Below are 21,843 nucleotides of genomic sequence, written 5' to 3'. Positions count from 1 at the left end.
CTTGCTATAATAATTATTTTATTTTTCCTTTCATTTTTACCGAGCAGAATATCTGATAAAATTCATGACTTAAACAGTTCAATTTATGCTAATATCGTATTGGTCCGGTGCTCTTGTGCTCATATCTTTTGGAACGAGCCTTAAATTCCCGTTGCATTTTATGTATGCACGTTCCCGATTGGTGTCAATGGGAACGGTTCGGTTCAAAAATGCTCTTATCTTAAGTAGGGGTGTCAACGGGTCGGGTTTGGTTCGGACCCAGCTGGAACCAGACTTGGATCAGATTTTTGGACACGGTATTGTGTTCGAATCCTGCTCTAATCGGGTCTACTATAAGAGAAACTATACCCAGACCCCGATAAGAACAAAATGAACCATACCCGATAAAATAATATTTTTTATCATTTTTACATTGAAAAACTATGAGTCATAATCAAAACTGGGTCTGGTATAAAATTTCACAAACGATACCCGGATCCATGTAATAAGACCTTCAGGTCTGGACCTAGGTTTTAATTGGGTCTTCTTATTTGTCACCATACCCGGACCCTATAGGGTTTGGTCTGGGTAAACCCTTGACACCCCCTACTCCTGCTTTACAACCGAGCAGAGGATTGCCCCATTCTCCAGAAGAAGCTTTCAAGATTGATGATATTCATGGTGATAATTTTGTTACCACATTTCCATAAAAAGATAGTAATTGTAGGTTTTCCAACAAGATGAATGAAGACCATAACTAATACAAGTAGTGAAGAGAGATTCATACTCATGCAACTAATGTTGGCTACACAATCATAGCAATGGTAATTCTGTTGGATTAACCACCACGATTGGCGTGGTGGTTATCCACGATGTGGATACATCCCCACATTAGGGATGATCCATCCGATAAATGTGCATGCGATTAGGGGGAACGGTTACGCAAACCGTTCCCACCGTATGCTTTATATTGACTGGGTATCATGAGCGATCCAAGTCGAGCGCAATACAGAAATTAAAAAGGGGAATAAGGTCGACCTACCGGTAGCATTCGGAGGCCTGCGCTCTTGGTGGCTGCATACCGGCTAAGTTGAAGCAAATCTCCTCTCCGGCAAGCACAGCTCTTTCAATGGCCGCCTCAAGTACGCCCTGCGTGTTTTCTGTTTTCTGTTTGCAATGCAGGGCCACTGCTACAAGGAGGCCGTCTAGTATGCCGCCTCGCCGGAAAATTTTCGCCGGACCCAACATTGGGTTATGGGCCCACACCCCGCTTCCGCTGCGGGGTGTGCTCCGGTTAGACCAGCAACGCAGGTCACCGTGGGGTGACCCTGCTGCTGGTCACCGGCGCATGTCGCCGGCACCGGCGACTGTCGCCGTTGGGCGACAGATTAAAAAAAAAAATCCACTTACCTCTGTATTTTTTGGGGGTTTTCTGTCGGCGAGGACTGCACCGACGTTTCACTCTTTCATCCGGCATTAAAGAGCTGCTGGGACCGTCGCCGACGACTATTAAGTCGCCGGATTTCTGGAAGTGCTTCTGCGGCATCGGGTTTTTTGGCTGGCGGATGGGAGCTTTCGCCGGAGAAGGGCGCCATCTGATGGCGGCGTTGGTCGCCGGTGGATGGCGGCGTTGGTCGCTGGCGGACGACGGCAATGATCGCCAGTAGGCGCCGGCGTTGGCTGCCGGCAGGCGGCGGCAAAACCCTGTAACAAAATGAAAAGGGCGAAATAGGGTTTTGGAAAAACCCTAATTTCGACTCTTATCGTTTTTGTTTTTCGGGTCGGGTTCATTTTTGAACCAGACCCGCCCACCCGAATCCGATCCATAAGGTGACTCGGATCGGATCAGGGATTCGGGTGGGGACCCGCTCGGGTCCGACCCGGATAAGGAAAACCCCGGGTCAGACCCGGATCCAGCGGTTAGTACCGGGTCTGACCCGGATCCGGTTAGTACCGGGTCTGACCCGGATCCAGTTAGTACCGGGTCTGACCTAGATCCGGTTAGTACCGGGTCCGACCCGGATCCAGTTGTAACCGGGTCCGACCCGGATAATGACTGTACCGGGTCTGACCCGGATCCGGATAACCCCGGGTCTGATCCGGATCCAGTTAGCAGTCGGGTCTGACCCGGATCCAGAAGGGTCCAGGCACTATTTGGCCTGAACCGGATCAAGGACTGACTCAGTCCCCTTCCGGGACCGGTTCGGAGCCGTTTTTGGCCGGTTCCTTCAAGTTTCTCACCGGTTCCGAGATGCTAAGATCCTGTTTTCTTAAATATAAGAAAATATAGAGGTTTTGTCATACGGTTATAGGGTTTTAATGAACTTTTGTTCATATTTGACCCGGTTCATAAGGTTCAGAACCGGTTTGGACCCTTGGATGACCGGTTCGGGGCTGTTTTAGACCGGTTCAGAGTGCTTTAAGACCGGTTCGTGATACATATGACTGGTTCATTCAGTTTAAGAACCATTTCGAGGGTCATATGTCTAGTCCATTCGGTTTACGGACTATTATAAGATATAATTTTACATATTAGCATTAAGGATAGTTAAATGAATCAGTGTTTTTCATGTCACCAAAGTGACTGAATACACGTGAGTCATGAATGAATTTTATACTATCATACAGTTCCTAAGCCGATATGCACATTGTACTTATATTCATGAAACGATAGACGACCCAAAGGTAGTTTTATCGTGTTTGGAATTTAAGTAGGGTAGAATAAGGTAAATGTGTCGAGATACATCACACATGTGTATCCAAAGATACCTTGTGTTGATGGTCTATCTTCACAAGAACCTTAGTTTTACCGAATATGGTCGGTAGGCGAAGTGGTTTCGCGTGTCGGAGCTCTTACCAAAGTAGGACTCCGATGACCCCCTTCACTCGCCTGGAAAGAAGCATATCAAGGGCCTTTATTATTTTGCTTTTTCCACTAAAGTTTTAGTCTCGTATGAATGTTTCCTGATACGTGTCTTTTGTCATGCAGTTTCTAGTTCTGTGATTTTAGATGGCTCTAGCTCCATACCTTTTCTAGATGGATCCAATTTTAGTGATTGGAAAGAAACTGTTTTATTTGCATTAGGGTATATGGATTTAGATCTGGCCCTAAGGATAGATGAACCCGCTGCCCTCACTGATCAGAGTACTGCTGATCAAAAGATTGCTTTTGAGAAGTGGGAGCGCTCGAATAGACTTAGCTTGTTGTTTTTGCAATCTAAAGTAGCTAAGAACATTCAGAGTGTTATCCCACAATGCAGAACAGTGATAGAATTCATGAATGCCATTGAGGCACAGTTTGTGAGTTCAAACAAGGCCAGAGCCAGTACCCTGATGTCAAAATTGATATCTATGAAATATACTGGAGGGGGAAACATTCGCCAGCACATTTTGGAGATGAGAAACATAGCGTCTCAGCTGAATGACATGAAGCTCACTATCTCTGATTCTTTCCTAGTGCATTTAGTTCTAACGTCCTTACCCTTGGAATACGGACCTTTCAAAATCTCGTACAACACACATAATGATGAATGGACATTTAATGAACTTATGTCCAAGTGTGTTGAAGAAGAAGAGAGGATGAAAGGTGAGAAGGTGCAAAGTGCACATATGGCTTCTCATACGTCCAAGGTAGGACCAAGGAAGAATGCATTTAAGAGAAATGCTAGGAAGAAGCCAACTGGGGATAAGTCATCTCAAGATAAGCAATCCAACTCTGCTCCCATAAAGTGCTTCTTTTGCAAGAAGAAGGGACACATAAAGGCAAATTGCATAAAGTACAAGAAGTGGTTGGAAAAGAGAGGTAATTTGTTATTTGTTTCTCATGAATGTAATTTATTACAAATTCCTGAAAATAGCTGGTGGATTAATTCTGGTGCTACTGTTCATATTTCCAACTGTCTACAGCTGTTCCTGAGCAGAAGGGAACCAACAATGCATGAGAAAAGCATCTATTCGGGAAACAAGATGCGTTCACATGTGAAGGGTGTTGGAACCTGCAGGATTACTATGGATACAGGCGTAGTTTTAGATCTTCATGATGTCTTTTATATTCCATCGTATAGTAGAAACTTAATTTCAATTTCAAAGTTGGATAAATTTGGATATTGTTTTAAGTTTGAAAAATCCAAATTGTTCATATTCAGAAATTCAATTGAAATTGGTTCTGCATCTGTTTATGATGGTTTATATAGATTGAATGTGAAGATCCAAACTCAGGAGTCTTTGACTTCTGAATACGCATTAGTTGGAAATAAACGTAGCATGATGAATGATAAATCTTACATGCTTTGGCATCGAAGGTTGGGTCATATCTTTGAAAAGAGAATAAAGAGACTGGTAAATGAAGGGATCTTGCAATCTCTAGATTTTACTAACAATGACCCATGTGTTGATTGCATAAAGGCTAAGCATACAAACATATATAAAGAGGGTGCCAAACGCAGTAGTGAGATATTAGAAATAGTCCATACGGATGTATGTGGACCATTTTCCCCTTGTTACACAGGCGAAAAATATTTCGTTACCTTTATTGATGACTATTCTCGGTATATGTATCTCTACTTGATTTTTGAAAAATCTGATGTTTTTCAGATGTTTAAGGAATTTAAGAAAGAAGTAGAGAAACAAACCGATAAGGTTATTAAAATAGTCAGGTCTGATAGAGGTGGCGAATATTATGGTAGGTTTACTGAGATGGGGCAAAGGGAATGACCATTAGCGCGATTTCTTAAAGAGGAAGGCATTGTGCCTCAATATACCATGCCTGGTAGTGCCTATCAGAATGGTGTAGCTGAAAGGAGAAATTGTACGCTTAAAGAAATGGTCAGAGCTATGTTGAATTATTCAACACTTCCCATAAAGTTGTGGGGTGAAGCCTTAAGGACGGCTGCGCATATTTTGAATAAGGTTCCTACGAAATCTGTGCCTAAAACTCCTTACGAGTTGTGGACAGGTAGGAAACCATCACTGTCTTATATGCACATATGGGGATGTCCTGCAGAGGCTAAACTATATAACCCCCACATTAAAGCCTTTGATCCAAGAACAACCAGTGGATATTTCATTGGTTATCCAGAAAGATCAAAAGGGTACAGGTTTTATTGTCCATCTCACTCACCACAGATTGTTGAAACGGATAAGGCTAAATTCCTAGAAGATGGTTCAGTAGGATTAAGTGCACTTCAAAGCATTGGTTTTGAGGAAATATAGGATCCAGTTTTATCACCTGTTAAGAAAAACATCGAAAGATACCACATTGTTATTCCTAATGATAATGTGGTTGATCATTCGATTGTTAATGCACAAATCCAAAGTGAACCTATTGTGGACAATGCGGAAGAACACGAGCAGGATGATCAGGTTTCATCTGAGCCTGAGGAACGACTTGTTTGGAGATCCACAAGGATTAGGAGATCTGCCATACATCCTGATTATGTGGTGTACCTTCAAGAGCCTGGTGATTTCATAGATATGGATGATGACCCGTTGAATTTTATGGAAGCTGTTGAGAGTAAACAATCTTCGCACTGGATTGAAGTCATAAAAGAAGAGTTAGACTCTATGGCTAAAAATCAAGTGTGGGATCTTGTCACGTTACCTAAAGGAGTAAAGCCCGTAGGGTGTAAATGGGTCTTTAAGACTAAGAAGGACTCCAAAGGTAACATAGAGAGACATAAAGCAAGATTGGTTGCTAAAGGATTCACCCAGATGGAGGGCATTGACTATAATGAGACATTTTCTCCTGTCTCAACTAAGGAGTCAATGAGGATTATTCTGGCCCTCGTAGCTCATTATGACTTAGAGCTACATCAGATGGATGTGAAAACAGCGTTCCTCAACGGGGATCTGAATGAAGAGGTATACATGGAACAACCTCTTGGTTTCTCTGAAAATGATCGTTTGGTTTGTAAGCTTAACAAATCAATATATGGACTTAAACAGGCCTCCCGACAATGGTATATTAAATTTTCCCAAGTCATTGTGACTTTCGGGTTTACAGAAAACATTATTGATCAATGTATATACCTTAAGGAAAGTGGGAGTAAGTTCATTATATTGATGTTGTATGTGGATGACATCTTACTTGCAACCAACGATATTAAGTTACTTTCAGAGACAAAACAGTTTCTTGCATCACATTTTGATATGAAAGATATGGGTAAGGCTGCTTATGTTCTTGGCATTGAGATTCGTCGAGACCGAGCAAAAGGGTTTTTAGGCCTCTCCCAAAGATCCTATATAGAAAAGGTGTTAAAGAGATATGGGATGGATAATTGTTCTCCTACTTCTACACCCATATCAAAAGGTGACAAGCTGAGCCTAAAGGATTGTCCACAGAACGATATTGACAAAGCACAGATGAGTGCTTATCCATATGCATCAGTTGTTGGCAGCTTGCAGTACGCGCAGACATGTTCTCGACCAGATATTTCTTTTGCAGTAGGGGTACTTGGTAGATTTCAGTCTAATCCAGGTTTACCCCATTGGAAGGCTGCCAAGAAAGTCTTGCGGTATTTGCAAGGGACAAAAGACTATATGTTAACGTATCATAAAGTTGATCACCTCGAGGTCATTGGCTACTCAGATGCGGATTTAGGAGGATGCCTTGATAGTAGAAAGTCTACTACTGGGTACGTCTTCTTACTTGCTGGGGGAGCGATCTCTTGGAGGAGTGGAAAGCAGACGACCACTGCTGCCCACACCATGGAGGCAAAATTCATTGCATTATACGAGACTACTTCGCAGGCTATATGGTTAAAGAACTTCATATCACAGTTAATGGTGGTCGATTCCATTGGGAAGCCACTGAAGGTCTACTGTGATAATGAAGCTGCGGTGTCCTTTTCAAATAACAATAAAAGTACTACGTCATGCAAGCATATGGAATTGAAGTATTTTGTTGTTAAAGAAAGGACAAAGAATCATTTAGTGCATATTGTCAATATTGGTACCAAAGAGATGATCGTTGATCCTCTTACTAAAGGGCTAGCACCGGGATTATATTCCGAACATGTAATGAGGATGGGATTGTTAAACTCTTTTTGACATATGCATATAAATAAAGTGATCACTTTCAGTCTTTTGATTCTCATTATGGTTGTTGTTAATCTCATAAGGATTAGAGATTCAACTAAGGACCTTTAGAATAGAATATAAAGGTCATTCTATTCATCAAGTTATTCCTATAAGGTTTTTCTGGTTAAAGAATTTATCGTCGGATCAAGTGGGAGAATGTTGGATTAACCACCACGATTGGCGTGGTGGTTATCCACGATGTGGATACATCCCCACATTAGGGATGATCCATCCGATAAATGTGCATGCGATTAGGGGGAACGGTTACGCAAACCGTTCCCACCGTATGCTTTATATTGACTGGGTATCATGAGCGACCCAAGTCGAGCGCAATACAAAAATTAAAAAGGGGAATAAGGTCGACTTACCGGTAGCATTCGGAGGCTTGCGCTCTTGGTGGCTACATACCGGCTAAGTTGAAGCAAATCTCCTCTCCGGCAAGCACAGCTCTTTCAATGGCCGCCTCAGGTACGCCCTGCGTGTTTTCTGTTTTCTGTTTGCAATGCAGGGCCACTGCTACAAGGAGGCCGTCTAGTATGCCGCCTCTCCGGAAAATTTTCGCCGGACCCAACAAATTCAAGACCCCATCTTGCCATATTCTTAAACACATGATGAAAGACAACCATTTAAATCAGATTTCTGGCTTCTCATGCCAATCCTAAGCACATGCAAGCTCTTGTTCTTTACAAAAAACGTTATATAATCTGTAACCATTGAAGACCATTATGGTTTTACTTTCTTTCCTTCTTTTTCGTTCCAATGAATTCATCTTCTCCAAAGCATTCTAATATTTTTATTACGAGCACTATTGAGTGCGACAGATCAAAAAACAGACAACAAAATAAAACTCCAAAAAAAAAGGGATCGATAAGAAAGGATTTACTGCCCATCCATGAGCATGGGAGCTCTACAGTATTTCACGATCAACAATATCACATATATCCCAGCCAAAAATTAGAAATCCGGCACCATCCAAGTATCAGATAGCCAAAAACTCCAAACATTAACTAAAAATTAGAAATCAGGCACCATCCAAGGATCAATACCAAAAATTAGATGGTGAGTGAGCAAAGGTGGAGAAATCACAAGCAGTAGTAGGCTATCATGATTTTGAGAACGGCTGATGGTGCTTTTGAAAGAGAAAGGCTGAAGTTATAGCATAATTGAAAAATTATCATAACCCTACTACATTAATGACAGAAAATGAAAAACAAACTAACGTGTGATGACGGAGGGAAGGCCGGTAGTACCTAGGAGAGGGATATGAGAGCATTCTTGCTCTATTTCTTTTATATATGTCTATTCATTGATAGAGGTGATAAGTCTATCCATAGTTCCTATGTTAATCTAGTGACAATCTTTGATCGTGTCGATGAATATGCATGAGGGGCAGCTGCGCTTGCACACCTTTATGCCTCTTTGAATAACATGAAGGCCAAAAAAATAAACTTGACCAACATGTTGGTCTTGTTGAACGTAGTTACCCTTTCATTGTACTTAAATTATTGATTTAAGCTAAAATATTAGTTATTTAGTTGTATTTTATAGTTTTTTATGTAATTTATTGTGTTGTTATGTATTAATTCTTGTATGAATCCATGTTGGTTTGGTTATATGAGTGAATATATGTTAGAAGACACCCAAGATGTCAGGTTGTCCATGAATGTTCATGGCTCGCAATGTGGCGACAGAATATCAACGAAGATGCACCTTCTTGAAGGAAGTCTCATCATCATATGGGTTGTGACCAGTATTTCAAGAAATTGCAAAAGTTGACCAGGGCAGATATAAGTATATTTTTTGTCAAAATAACATGTGTGTTTTTAAGTAATGCAATATACGACTAACCATGAATGAAACTTTATTACGTAAGTAAAGTGGTACCCCCTATGAAGATGTGGGTGAGGAGGAGGAGAATCGGGATGTCGTTGTGCAAGCAAAGGCTATGGTGATGAAGGGCATTTGGTTGCACAACATAAATAAAGTAAAACGCCAAATGGTCAACTGAGTAGTCTAGCAATTTGGTTATGTTCAACAACGAACCAATTGCCCTGGTGTAGTTAGCAAAATTGTTTTGATGACAATCAATGATAAGTCAAAGGATTACCCTACCCTATTCCAATTAGAACTTGTAGACTGGTACGAGGGTGGATAAGACATCTGCTTATCCTATATGGTATTTATCTGTGATGACGAAGATGTAGTTTTTCATCATGATGCAGGCAGTCCTTCCGAAAGGAGAGCTGAAGAGGAACGTGACCAAAAGCGCAGAAAAATGCAAGTGGAGTAGATACTCATTTGGCTCTTGTGCTGGCAGACATCAGGCAACTAAATGATATGTTTGTTACAAAGGAGGCCAAAATCAATGTGTTGAAAAACACTTGCTGCAATGTTTATGGCCATTATACAACATCAAGTAGTGAATATAGAAAAATACGCTAAGGTGAACGAGCAACTACAAGCACGATTGAGGGATCTAGGGTAGTGATTTATGTTTTCAATTGTTTTATAAATCAGTGAAATGAAGTTGTAAATACTTGAGTTACCATACATAAAAATGTAATAACTTCGAATAAAAAATTTGTGATTTTTTTTTAAACTCGAACCGACAAACCTCGCAAATACTTGAGTTACCTTGCATAAATAATTATGAAATTCACATAAAATAAGTGCGAGAAAACTTTCTTTTAAACTCTCGAACCTCGAAACATCATAAATACTTGAGTTACTTTGCATAAATATTTTTTTAAACGACATAAAAAATTTATAAAATTTCTTTTAAACTTGAACTAACAACTACGCAAATACTTGAGTTATTTTGCATAAAAAATGTAATAATGTCACATAAAAAATCTACAAAAAAAAAAAAATCAAACTCGAACCTCCAAACTACGCAAATACCTGAGTTACTTCATATAAAAAATCTATAAATTTTTTTTTAAACTCGAACTGACAAACCTTGCAAATACTTGAGTTACCTTACATAAAAAAATTATAAAATTCACATAAAATAAGTGCGAACGAACTTTCTTTTAAATTCGAACCTCCAAACATCGCAAATACCTGAGTTACTTTGCATAAAAGAACTACAAAAAAAAATCAACTCTAACCGACAAACCTTGCAAATACTTGAGTTACCTTGCATAAAAATTTTATGAAATTTACATAAAATAAGTGCAAGCAAACTTTTATTTTAAACTCAAACCTCCATACATTGCAAAAACTTGAGTCACTTTGCATAAAAAATATAATAATGTCGCATAAAAAAACTATAATTTTTTTTTCAAACTTGAACCTTTAAATTGCGCAAATATCTGAGTTACTTCGCATATAAAATGTAATAACATTACAAAAAAAATAATGAAATTTCTTTTAAACTCGAACCTTTAAGCAACAAACAATGATCATTATTTATGAGGATAAGTAAGTTTGCAAAAAATATTTACAAACAATGATGAGGAAGTTCACAAAAAAAATTGCGATCAATGACCAATATCTGAGACCCGCAGTCCATACGCATTCTAGATGCGCGAATCCTTTGCTTATTAGGGTCCATGATTCGGATATGTAGGTCTCCATCGGTGTGGATCCGCAATAGCTTTGCAGAGTGGATCCGAAGGTCGGATCCAAATAGATCCAACTGTGGATCCATGCGTTATGTTTATTCTATGTTATATATATATATATATAGTTATATAGTTATATATAACTATATATATATATATATATATTTGTATAATTATATATATATATACATACTATTATACATGTATATATATATGTGGTTCCTTACTCGACTTATCTGGATCCGGATCTCTTTCTTAGGCGTTAAAGTATTATATTCTTAATACATTTGGTTTATTCTTCGATATGATCTTGTGGGTCTTTTATAGGTTAATATGGATCCCAGATCCAATTAGAATTTTAATTGGATCCTTACCATACTCAAATTTTTGATGTTTAGGATCCATGTGAAGTAATATGGATTCCAAACATCGCATAGGCCATTACGAATTCCAAATAAAGTGTTATAGATCTGATATAGAAATTTTCTCTTTATTACTATTATGTGAAACTATGGATCCAAATAAATGTACTTTGACCCTTACGTTTTCGATTCAAGAATCCACATAAATATTGAAGTTCTGATATCCAAGATCCAAATAAAGTAATTTGGATCCAGACCTTCTAACCATATGGTTTAGGATTCAATATTAGAGATTCAATCCATTTTTCTAAAGTCCCTTATTGGTTATTCAATTAAAATGTTTGTGATCCGATATCTAGGATTCGAATGTAATATTGAAAATCCAAACAGGATACTAATAATCCAACATTGAAGATCCAAATAGGATATCTGAGATTCAAGTACAAATAAACAATTAAAATAATAAAATATCCTTGTAACAACCTAAGGATGTAAATTTTAAGTTTATTTATTTGATAAAATTCATTGGATAAAAAAATGATATTTGGAGCATTGAAAATTTATGAAAATTATAGGTTGTTGATTTTTAAAACCTTATAAAAACCTATACATGTTTAAGAATCAAATGCTTCGAGAAGTGATTCCTACAAAAACATACATATAGATCACATTTGGACAGAAATTCGAAAAAACACCAAAAATTCATTAGCATGTTTTCATTTAACACTGTGTTCATTTTGTAGGTTTTCATCTCTCTCTCTCTCTCTCTCTCTCTCTCTCTCTCTCTCTCTCTATATATATATATATATATATATATATATATATATAGAGAGAGAGAGAGAGAGAGAGAGAGAGAGAATTGGATAAGTGCTTAATGAAATATGCTTAATGGGTTTTTTTGCTCTTTAGGTGTTTTTTTCACAGTGCCGACTCCATAAATGTGTTGGGATCATGCGTTTTTTATGCAAAAAATGATATTTGGAGCCACAAAATTTACAAAGATTTTAGACCCTTGATTTTTCTAACCTTATAAAAATCACTCATATGTCATAATCAAACACTTCAAGAGCTGATTCTTATAAAATCCAGTACATATATCACATTTGTACGGTCAGAATTTAAAAATAAAATAAAAAACCCTGAAAACTCCATTAAGCATATTTTATTAAGCACCTACCCCTCAATATATATATATATATATATATATATATATATATATATATATATATATATATATATATATATATAGATTGGGAAACTTTGTGCTTTTTTAAGGCAATGCACAAACTCAAACCCTCTTTTTAACAACTTATGACAAGTCTATGCGAGCCTAATCTCTTTTCCTATATCCCTACAACATCTGGGAAATTCATCCTTCTTTTTAGGAGGAAGTCGTTCCTAAAAGCTTTTATTAATTAATACTTTGGCTTCATTATTCATAATATGCACGAAAAATATTATAAGTTTAAAAATTTTTGCTTTTTTACTAGTATTGTGATAACTAAAATAATAATAAATTTACTTATTTCATCAAAAACTTGAATACGCTTATATTCTGTATGTAAACAAGTGAATAATCGGCCTCTTTTTTATGAAATAATGAATGTCGAAAGTGATTTAAGAAATAAGTTAATTAATGTGGTTAAATCAAATTTGAGTTCTTTATTATAAATTTTAAAGAACATGTATATCAGCTTTTTATTAAAAAATTAATTAAGAAAAACATGCATGAAACGTAAGGAACACATGTTTCTCAAATAAAGAAAACAAGTTTCTTATATAAAGTAAGTTTCCCATTCTATGTCACAAAGACAAGTTGACACGAGGAGGCATGACACAGGTTAAGACTTGAAAGTTCATTTTTTGTTTTTTTGGAAAATAAGACATGTGGACACGTATTTTTTATTTTTTAATCAATAAAAAAACAAATCTTTTGATGTTTTAATTTTAAGAAAGCATTTTTATTAAAATGAAACTTTAAAACATTAAAAATAATAAAACATTGAAAATATTATTTCTAAGTGTCAGTGTCCATGCCCCCACACGTCCACGTGACACCACCAAAATGGCGTGTCCCTCTGACAGTTCCCATGTAATGTTAAATGAGTTTGTCACTACATAAGAAATAGTTTTCCATGTATTTTTACAAACTTCCCGTTTCGGTTTTGGAAACGGTTTTCAAGACAATGGGTTTCCCATATGTGTAGAATTTTTGGACTAGTAACCCTGTTGAAAGGCAGCAATCTTTTCCTCTACGAATCTGCAAGTACTTCCAGATCCTCCAATCATATAAAAAACAAAAAAAAGGGAAAGCCATACATGATTGGGGAGTTAAGGTGCATGCAAGTCACTGAAAGATTTCATTTTCCTAATGGGAATTTTTCTATTATAAAGTACTTAGAGATCATGATTAAAATTCTCATACAGATACACCCAGCAACTAGGGCAACGAAAGGTTTCTCTATCCTCAGCGTACCATGTACACAACAAAAGTAAATATATAAATCTGGATGTATCCATCCTGCACAAGTGAGCTAATTGGACCACACATGGATCAATCCTTGCTTGTTGCCTGTGTAGATCTCATTGCGGTCTTCATCATAAAAGAGCGCAGTTACATCATCGAGCGCTTCGCGGACGGTGCAACGGACATATGAACGCCCACGTTTTCCTCGGGGGCTTATCTTCAGCCCAGGATCACCTGCACTGATCTTCGCAATGCACTTCCCAGTCATTATGTTGCTCATGTTGATTGAGCCAACTATATCGACTGCACAGGATTCAGCAAAATAGTCTCATAAATGCCATATAAGATGAAACAAGTCAGAAATGGCAGTTATAGCCAGGGCCACCAGTTTCATGTTGGACCAAGACTAACTACAAGCCACCAATAGACCCCATTAGAGGCTTGAAACGAATTCTAGAGACCAGACACACCACGCCCATGGAAAAACCAGGTCGAGCAAGGTTAATGTGACAATGGGCACACACACTATCTTGGGTTAGGTCATATTTAGCTGGATGAATAAAAATTTCAGTGGTTTTCCTGGTTTCAGGGAAATCAACTTGACAAATTCTCAAACTTTAAAACATCAAAAGGATACAGATCTTTGATAGACTGCCGAAAATGAACAGCAAAACAGTCACAGAGACCACGATATCTAAAAGAATCAAGTAAATAACTTAAAAGTAAATCAGCCAATGTGGTTAAAAAAAAAAACAGCATTCCTGCTGAAAAAATAATTCAGATGCATACCAAGTAGAATTCAAAGGAGTACCTTGTCCATCCTTTCGAGTTTCTTCTGATTTGCAGTAGGAGATGATCAGATCCTGATCGCTAGTGATATAAATGTTATTTGTATTGCAATCTGGGTGCCATAGTAAGTCATCCTCAAACGAAGTGACGAGTTCTCCTCGGAAATTCCACACAGCAACTGTTTGGTTACGGAATGTCAAGAAGAGGTGGTTCTCATAGAGGAAAATGAAAGCTGAAGGGATCATAAACTCTGTCCGGCTAACTTCTGTTATCTCCGAATCTCTTACCTGTTTAGCAGTAAAAGAATGTCACATACACAATAGCAAAGTGCAAATAGTCAATACATGTCAATCAATGAGGGCAGACGGCAGACACTCACATCAAGAATCTGCAAGTTTTCATTTTCTTGCTTGACCAGGAGCTTCTCATTAAACTGCTCAATGAAATCGACCTTCTTGTTGCGATGCAGCAAGTGATTAAAAGATTTTAATACAGTTCCATCTTCAATGGAGAGTATCTTAAGAGGAACATAGCCAGGGGCTCTGTTGAATATTAGAAGCATTATACCTGGACTATAATCAATAAAAAATTGCAAGGATTCAGATGGATGTTTACAATTTTCACATAGCAAGATTGAACCAGACTGAACATTACTAAACCAGAATGCAGAAAAAGATGAAACCTGATTTTGATTTCCTGAATGTCTTTGTCAGGTATTGAGTAGAGAAAGGAGTAGTTCTTCAAATCAAAAACTTTGTATATCCTGCAACCGAAAGGACATGGCCAATGGGGTGCTTCTGAGATTTATAAGAAAAGATACAAATTTGTAACCATAATAAAACTGAAATCAGACAGGAAAGTGTCAGCTTGAGGCAACTCAGCACTAATCAATGATGGATTGCCTAAGCCTAGAGAAAGTTTGGCTCAAGTAGCTTATCAAGTATCTAAGACTTGCAGCATTTCAGATAATACAAGTGACTTACCCATCCTGGGCTGAATAAGTCAGAACTTTTCCATTCACATCATCAAACTCCACAAAACCAGGCCATTTCAGAGATTCTGATTCAAATAGAGCATATCCACAATCTAATTTATTCCTTCTGATATATCTGCAAAGAAACAAAAAACACAGGCAATAGAGGATAAGAGGCCGTACTAGAAACTACAATTAAATTTTATACAGTGAAACTGGCCCAATATTCAAAAAGAAGTTACAGTGGTCGGCCCTACAATATCTTGGTATGATCCTAACAGCAATTTGGGAAACTCTATGTCAAATGCACATGGCAGTACAACAGTTTTCAAAGTTTTCTACCAAGAACGGTACATAAAGGAATATGGTTTTGGAGTAGAACCAAGTGGCACTACAACAGTTTTCAGAGTTTTACATCAAGAATGGTATATAAGGGAATATGGTTTTGGAGTAGAAACAAGTGTACACGTGACATAGGAATAGCTATTGCTGTGTCTTGTGGATCATGCACTATGCAGACTGGCTGAGTATGGTTGTTCCCTCCCTTAGACGTTGAAAAACTCCTTTTGTTTCTTTCTTTTCTAAGCAACCAAGTCCATGAGATTCTCGCCTTGCACTCACAGCAGGTTACCATATGATAAGCTTACCAGGGTTTATACAGTTTAAACATTTGATGCCATGTTATTGACTGTTTCAGTAAAAATACCGGAAGTTCTCTTACTCTATAGGAGTCGTTCTGCACTTCAAGGAGCTAAAACAATCTGAAGCATAGACTGATACGGTAATTAATGAGTCATTATTTTTGTTATAGAAGAGACTTCTGATCACTTCGTCTGGACTGATGTTCAAGAAGCATATCCGTTCATTTGTAGCTGTTAGAAACATCACAAGAGAACAGTTAAAGGCCATTGCCAAGATTATCTACCAAAATTGAATGACAAAAATCACATATGAAATCTTACTCCGACTGAATGCAGCACAAAGACCAGACTGAGCAAGAGCAAATATAACATCTCTTGCTGCAACAATCTCTATGATTTTTGAACGTTTCTTAAGGAACTGTAACTTCAGAAAACAATGAGCTTTCGGGTCAAAGGTATCAAATTCCTCCTGCATATAGCCAATTACGTGAAACTTCAGTAATCCTTCAAAATCTTAAATGTAAATTGTTAATATAAAAATAACAAACAAAAGAATCACCAGTAGTAATCAATATAAATAAAGAATCACCTTAGGGAAAAAACAAAAATAAGCACCATTTTGCATTCTCTAAAATATGTTATTGCAGACCATTGTAGGCTTTCCAAAGATGCATGATGAGATGTGATGAAAAGTGGCCAGGAAAAGCACAGGAGAACAACAAACCAGAAAGAAAAGAAAGAGCATCAAGTTCAAAGTTTCTTTCTGCAAAAATTGGGGACTTCAAATTTCAGCTACAGGGGCAAAGAAGAAATAAAGACATCTGATTATGCCACAAATATTCGAACCATGGCTAAGTCCTAATTGGGAAAAAAGAAATTTTCCGGTATAAGAAATTTTCAGGAACAGGGAAAGAACTACAGTGGCAGGCATGTAAAGTTGTAATTGAACATGGTCAAACCTCTAATCTTCGAAATAAATTATTTAGGTTACTTATTTTTTGAAATGAAGATCACCACAAACCTTCACCCTTCAAAGGCTGCATCATAAATTTGTTTTTACCAATACCGAAAGTTGTGACTCAAGGTGTAACATACAAGCCTCATCTAAGAGCACATATGACATTCCCTTGTTGAGAAAGTTCTCTCCCACCCTTCATCCCAAGAAATTCATATTGGCAGATTAGGACCTTTGAAATGTAAGCACCTTACAACACCCAGCATGTTTTAATTTAACTTTTCTTCAACTATCTCCGTGTTTGATCTAGTGCAGTTATACCAAATTTTCACTAATCATTTGAAAGCTATAAATTTGTGTCCAAAGCTATCCACTTTAGCCTTTTATGTTCAATTTGGTAACATACTTTTACCTTTTAAAGAGTACTTATACCTTCCTTTCAAATGATATCCATCATATTAATTCTCTGTATAATTTTCTTTTTCTTGATAACAAAACTGGGGATAAACCCCATTATGTTCAAACCCAAGACCCCTCAGTTATGATAGTGCAACCTAACCATCCAGCTATCTCATTCAGCCCCCTTGTTTATATCTATAATATTAGCTACATAGTTAATAGTAATCATAACTTAAAAGGCTTTTTTTTTATTCAACTGTTGGTTACATTGTTAGTCATTATAATAACAATCGCATGTAGAGTCACAAGGTTTAACGTGGTGACCTAACTGCTGCATAGTGCCTAGCTATGGTACCCGAACACTCCATTTTTTCCTCTGTACCTGTGTCGACACGTGTATCCCCGTGTTGACATGCGTCAACACTCGAACATGCCATTTTACCCTAGGTACATACAAGTTTGTATTTAATTTATAATTTACAATTATATTTTCAGTTTATAACTTTATATTTTCAGTATATAATATATATTTTAGATATAGCATATATATTTAGATTATATCCAGTTTATTTTGAATTTATTTTGTATTTATGTGATATATATATATATATAGCCATGTCCCTATACCCACATTTTTTTGAATTTCCATGCCGTATCCGTACCCGTACCAGCACATAAGTGACATAGGTGCCTAGGTGCCAACCAAGTGCCTAGGGAAAACTTAATCAGAAAAATAATAAAACTTTCATTGAGAATACTAACAAAATTTGAAAGAATTTAGTATTTTTGTAATATTTCATATTGTTGACATATTCTGCAGTTTTTATTTATATATCAATGCATTTGTTTAAGTTTCTAGATGGTGCCTATGTGTCACCTAGGCACTACTGAGGGCAGTACAGTGTGCAGATTATACCATGAAAGATCAAATCTTGTTGCAAATTGTTTTCTTTAGCCAGTTATCCTCATCGGTTCCAATCTTGTTTCCGCAAGTCTTTCATTCCCAATTTATCAACTATTTTTCATGGTTATTTTTCTCATCTCACTCTGGTACTTCTAAAAACACGAGATGCCGTAGGAAAGAATCATTTCAAAACTGAAAAGGAAAAAAATAGGCTATTGAGTATATATAGGATTAATAGGTTAATTTTACCATGTAAATAAGTACATATAGAAAAACTGTCATTGTAAATGAGGAAAAAAATCCCGACACATAGCCAGCTCGCTGATGGAGTTATCTGGAAACTGTAAAAATATATTGTGCATACATTTGTTATTAATGTTTATACAGACAGGGCCATTTTTGTCTTTACTGATATGCATGGTCTTTCACCATGTTTTCTGAATGTGGTCAACTATGGTCATATAAGGATGTCTACATAAGGACATCTCTGTCCTTTTCTTTTTGTTTATGATATATATATAGGGTAAATATTGGCTACTAATGAAGGTACGAAAATAATGAGCTAAAAATCATAAGTGCAAGTTGTATCGACTAAATTAACCACATAGACGTGTTCAACATGGTTTGTTTGCTAAGGATCAAGCCTTGGATCGTACTTCTCTGATGTAAAAATGTGAACTTTTGAGTTATGAAATTTTGGCACATTGTGGGCCATTGATTTTTTCACCCTTTTAAAAACCTAATTACATGTCATAATCACATGATTAAAAACAAGTTTCTTACTAAACAAACCATGTAGATCACGTCCGTAAAAACAAGTTCTCAAACCAATGACCGCTGTGTGCACAAGTTCAGTAAGGGATGAGATAATCTAGCTTAACAAGGCCTGGTCGCATCTCTTCTACGAAACAAAAATTCAAGTAACAGGAGCTTCGAAAATGTGCTATGACAACAAGAGAGTGATTTTCATTGCCACCAATCATACGTTTCACGAGTGCACCAAACATATCGAGATGGATTGTCACTATGTACGAGAGGAGTATCTACAAGGCAACATTGAACTGCCCTATGTTACATCAAAGTACCAATTGGTAAACTTCTTCACCAAACCTCTTCCAGCTCATAGGTTTGACTTCCTAGGTCTAACGGCTAGTGGACTTCTCACTTTACCTCTTTACTCTCTCTACTCCGTCTCTCTTTGTGTATACACATGGAATGTTTCCCTTATTGATGGTATGTATCTTGCATACTTGGTGATCAATAAAATATTAAATTTTAATATTGTGCCTTCTTTGGTGTGTGCCCTTAGTGGCATTTGTGCTTGTCCACTTTGGATTCTTTGGTGGACGTTTTGTGTGTTCTTGAAAGCTCTTCTTTCTTTACACTTATAATTAAGATATATAGCCTTGAATGGAAGGTGAAATCACAAAAACCTTGAAATAGGGATTTAAAGATTCTTGTTAGGTAGCTTTGGTGACAATTTATTTTCCAAGGAAATAAAAAGATTCTTGTTAATCATTGCCAATTAAAATAAAACAAGCTCAGGATAACCTAGCCTATCAAAAGCACAATCCAATGAAGATGTACCTAGTATATACGTGACCAGCCAAGAAAAAACATTCCCACTTATTCCACACCTAGGACATTTGAAGACTTAAAGTTGATGTCCAAAATGCCATTTTGAAGCAACATGATTAATCATATTTAGTAGTTATAAATGGCATGCTCTTATAGGTAACAAGCAATCATAACATGCATTAACAACGTAGAGATCCTATGAATTCCAAATTACACACATTTGGAACCAACACCACAACTTCTAATGTCAATTCATCCAGTAGTTGGAGAAGCTTGCAGGGATGCACCTCGGGTATACGTAACCATGCAAGAAAAAGCAATTTGACTCATCCCCCACCTAGAACATTACAAAACTTATATTTAGTACCGGGGACGTCATTTTCGAGCAATGTAATTAACCATATGAGTAGTTTTAAAAGGCATTACCTTGTGGGAACAGGCAACCATAGCATGCATTAACGAGACATAGAGATCCTATGAATTCCTAATTTTTAATATTGGGAACATTGCCGCAACTTCTAAACATAATTCACCCATTGGTTGGAGAAGCTTGAAACATGCAACATTAGTTAGCAGGGCAGGTTACTGTTGCATGGCAGAGCTCTTATTTTTTATAGGCTACAAACTTTAGAATGTTCCACGTGAAGCATGCATCTCTTCTACCATTATCATATGGTATGCTAACGTTTCAAACTCATGGACAAATCCATCTTGGATTTTCACAATTGGAATGTGGAAGATCCTTCATGGACCAGAATGTTCATATAAAAGAATAAGCTAAACAATGGCGACTATAGATTGTCAATTTTGTATGCCTAATCCAGATATATCAACACAGCTAGGAGCCTAGGACCCTAATAACTGCCTCCACCCACTTAATGATATTAATGACCATGCTATTTTCTATGTTTCACTCAAGAAAATAAGCATTAAAACCAAATAAGGATTCATCCTATTGGGAATTCCAAGTGTTTCCACAAGAACATGAGCTGTATCCTTGGCAACTTCTGAACAATTAATGGGATCCAAAGACAAACCAAAGTAGCGCCAAGGTATCCCACCCACGAAGGCATGCCTGTCAGTATCCTAATACAGCAAGGATCAAGTGCAATTTGAATTAACTAAGGATTATGATTCTCAGATTTGATAGGGATGAATAAGAAACTTAAAAGAATGGATATAGCCTGGTTCTCTTATAAGCGAGGCGAAGAAGAAAAGACAAACCCTGGATTGAAGATTCATTACCATTCTATTAATGATAATTTAGCGAAAAAAACTCCATTTCCTTAATTAGTGCGGAATAAATCATTAAACCCTAGATAAACTATTCATCAACCTTCTAGTTACCGTGAGTAGCGAATAGACCCTTCATATTTACTGACGAAACGAAGACAAAAATGCTAACCCAGAAGAAATGATACCTTTTTTTTAGAGAGAAGAAATGATACCTTAACTCTTGACTAATGTAAATTTATCGTACAAACCATCCATTTTCCTCAGGTTCACCAATTTCCTTCTACCAAAACCCTAGTTTTCATAATAGAAATGTCATTCTCACACATTCCTGATCATCTCCAAGGAACTGAAGCAACAAGAAAGATATCACTTTCTTATAAACCCTAATCGAGCACTCTCACGCAAACGCTATCCGTCAGAAACCCTAATTGGAAACATAAACAATCCGCAAACCCTAAATCCAGGTGCCTGCTCGCTGCAGAAACCCGAGGCGAGCGCAAAACCGAATGGAAAGGACGCTAAAGAAGAAATTTTGAGTATCGAGAGGAGAGGGAAATCTTTGACCTGGAGTTGGAAGTTCCGGAACTTCTCCTGGGCGTTCGAGAGGCTGCAGCCAACGCTCCTGAAGCAACCGATCTCTCGCCGCTGGAGCTTCTTCACCGAGTTCTCGGAGACAACCGGCCGCTTCCGCTTCGCCGCCGTCACCCTCATCCGCGCTCTGGTGGGAGTGCTCCTCATCTCCCCCTCCCCCCTCCTCGGAGAGAAACCGACGGCTCGCCCACGAAGACGATGACTAAGAAGAAGAAGAATACGGGGGTTAATTCTCCGGCAGGAGTCTGAGGGCACGGATCCCTCGGGCACCGGGGCTCGCCGGAAAACTTCTCCGTCGGGACGGTGGATTCTCCAGTACACACGGT

At 37.6% G+C, this 21,843-nt stretch overlaps 1 protein-coding gene across 1 annotated transcript; it reads right to left on the bottom strand.

The window, feature by feature from the left end:
- Window positions 1-13,347: 13,347 nt before the first annotated feature.
- LOC149831849 (uncharacterized) lies at window positions 13,348-21,843 on the bottom strand. The gene is made up of 8 exons (XM_090014185.1): window positions 21,491-21,843; window positions 16,176-16,323; window positions 15,935-16,085; window positions 15,224-15,349; window positions 14,923-15,003; window positions 14,620-14,812; window positions 14,263-14,527; window positions 13,348-13,754 (listed from the first exon to the last, which is right to left on the bottom strand). The coding sequence occupies exons 1-8, from the start codon at window positions 21,662-21,664 to the stop codon at window positions 13,519-13,521; spliced, it is 1,374 nt and encodes a 457-aa protein (XP_089870311.1). The 5' UTR covers window positions 21,665-21,843; the 3' UTR covers window positions 13,348-13,518.

The sequence above is a fragment of the Nuphar pumila genome, chromosome 7, assembly GCF_984573655.1.
Source record: "Nuphar pumila chromosome 7, dmNupPumi1.hap1.1, whole genome shotgun sequence".
NCBI classification, from domain to species: domain Eukaryota; kingdom Viridiplantae; phylum Streptophyta; class Magnoliopsida; order Nymphaeales; family Nymphaeaceae; genus Nuphar; species Nuphar pumila.
Note: the sequence above shows the minus strand (reverse complement) of the source record. Positions and strands in the feature narration are given on the sequence as shown.

Coding starts and splice junctions, on each gene's coding strand:
- LOC149831849 (XM_090014185.1), bottom strand. CDS start 21,664: ATGAGGAGCACTCCCACCAGAGCGCGGATGAGGGTGACGGCGGCGAAG. Junction 14,528..14,619: donor AAAACTTGCAGATTCTTGAT/GTGAGTGTCTGC, acceptor ACTGCTAAACAG/GTAAGAGATTCGGAGATAAC. Junction 13,755..14,262: donor AACTCGAAAGGATGGACAAG/GTACTCCTTTGA, acceptor AATCCTGTGCAG/TCGATATAGTTGGCTCAATC.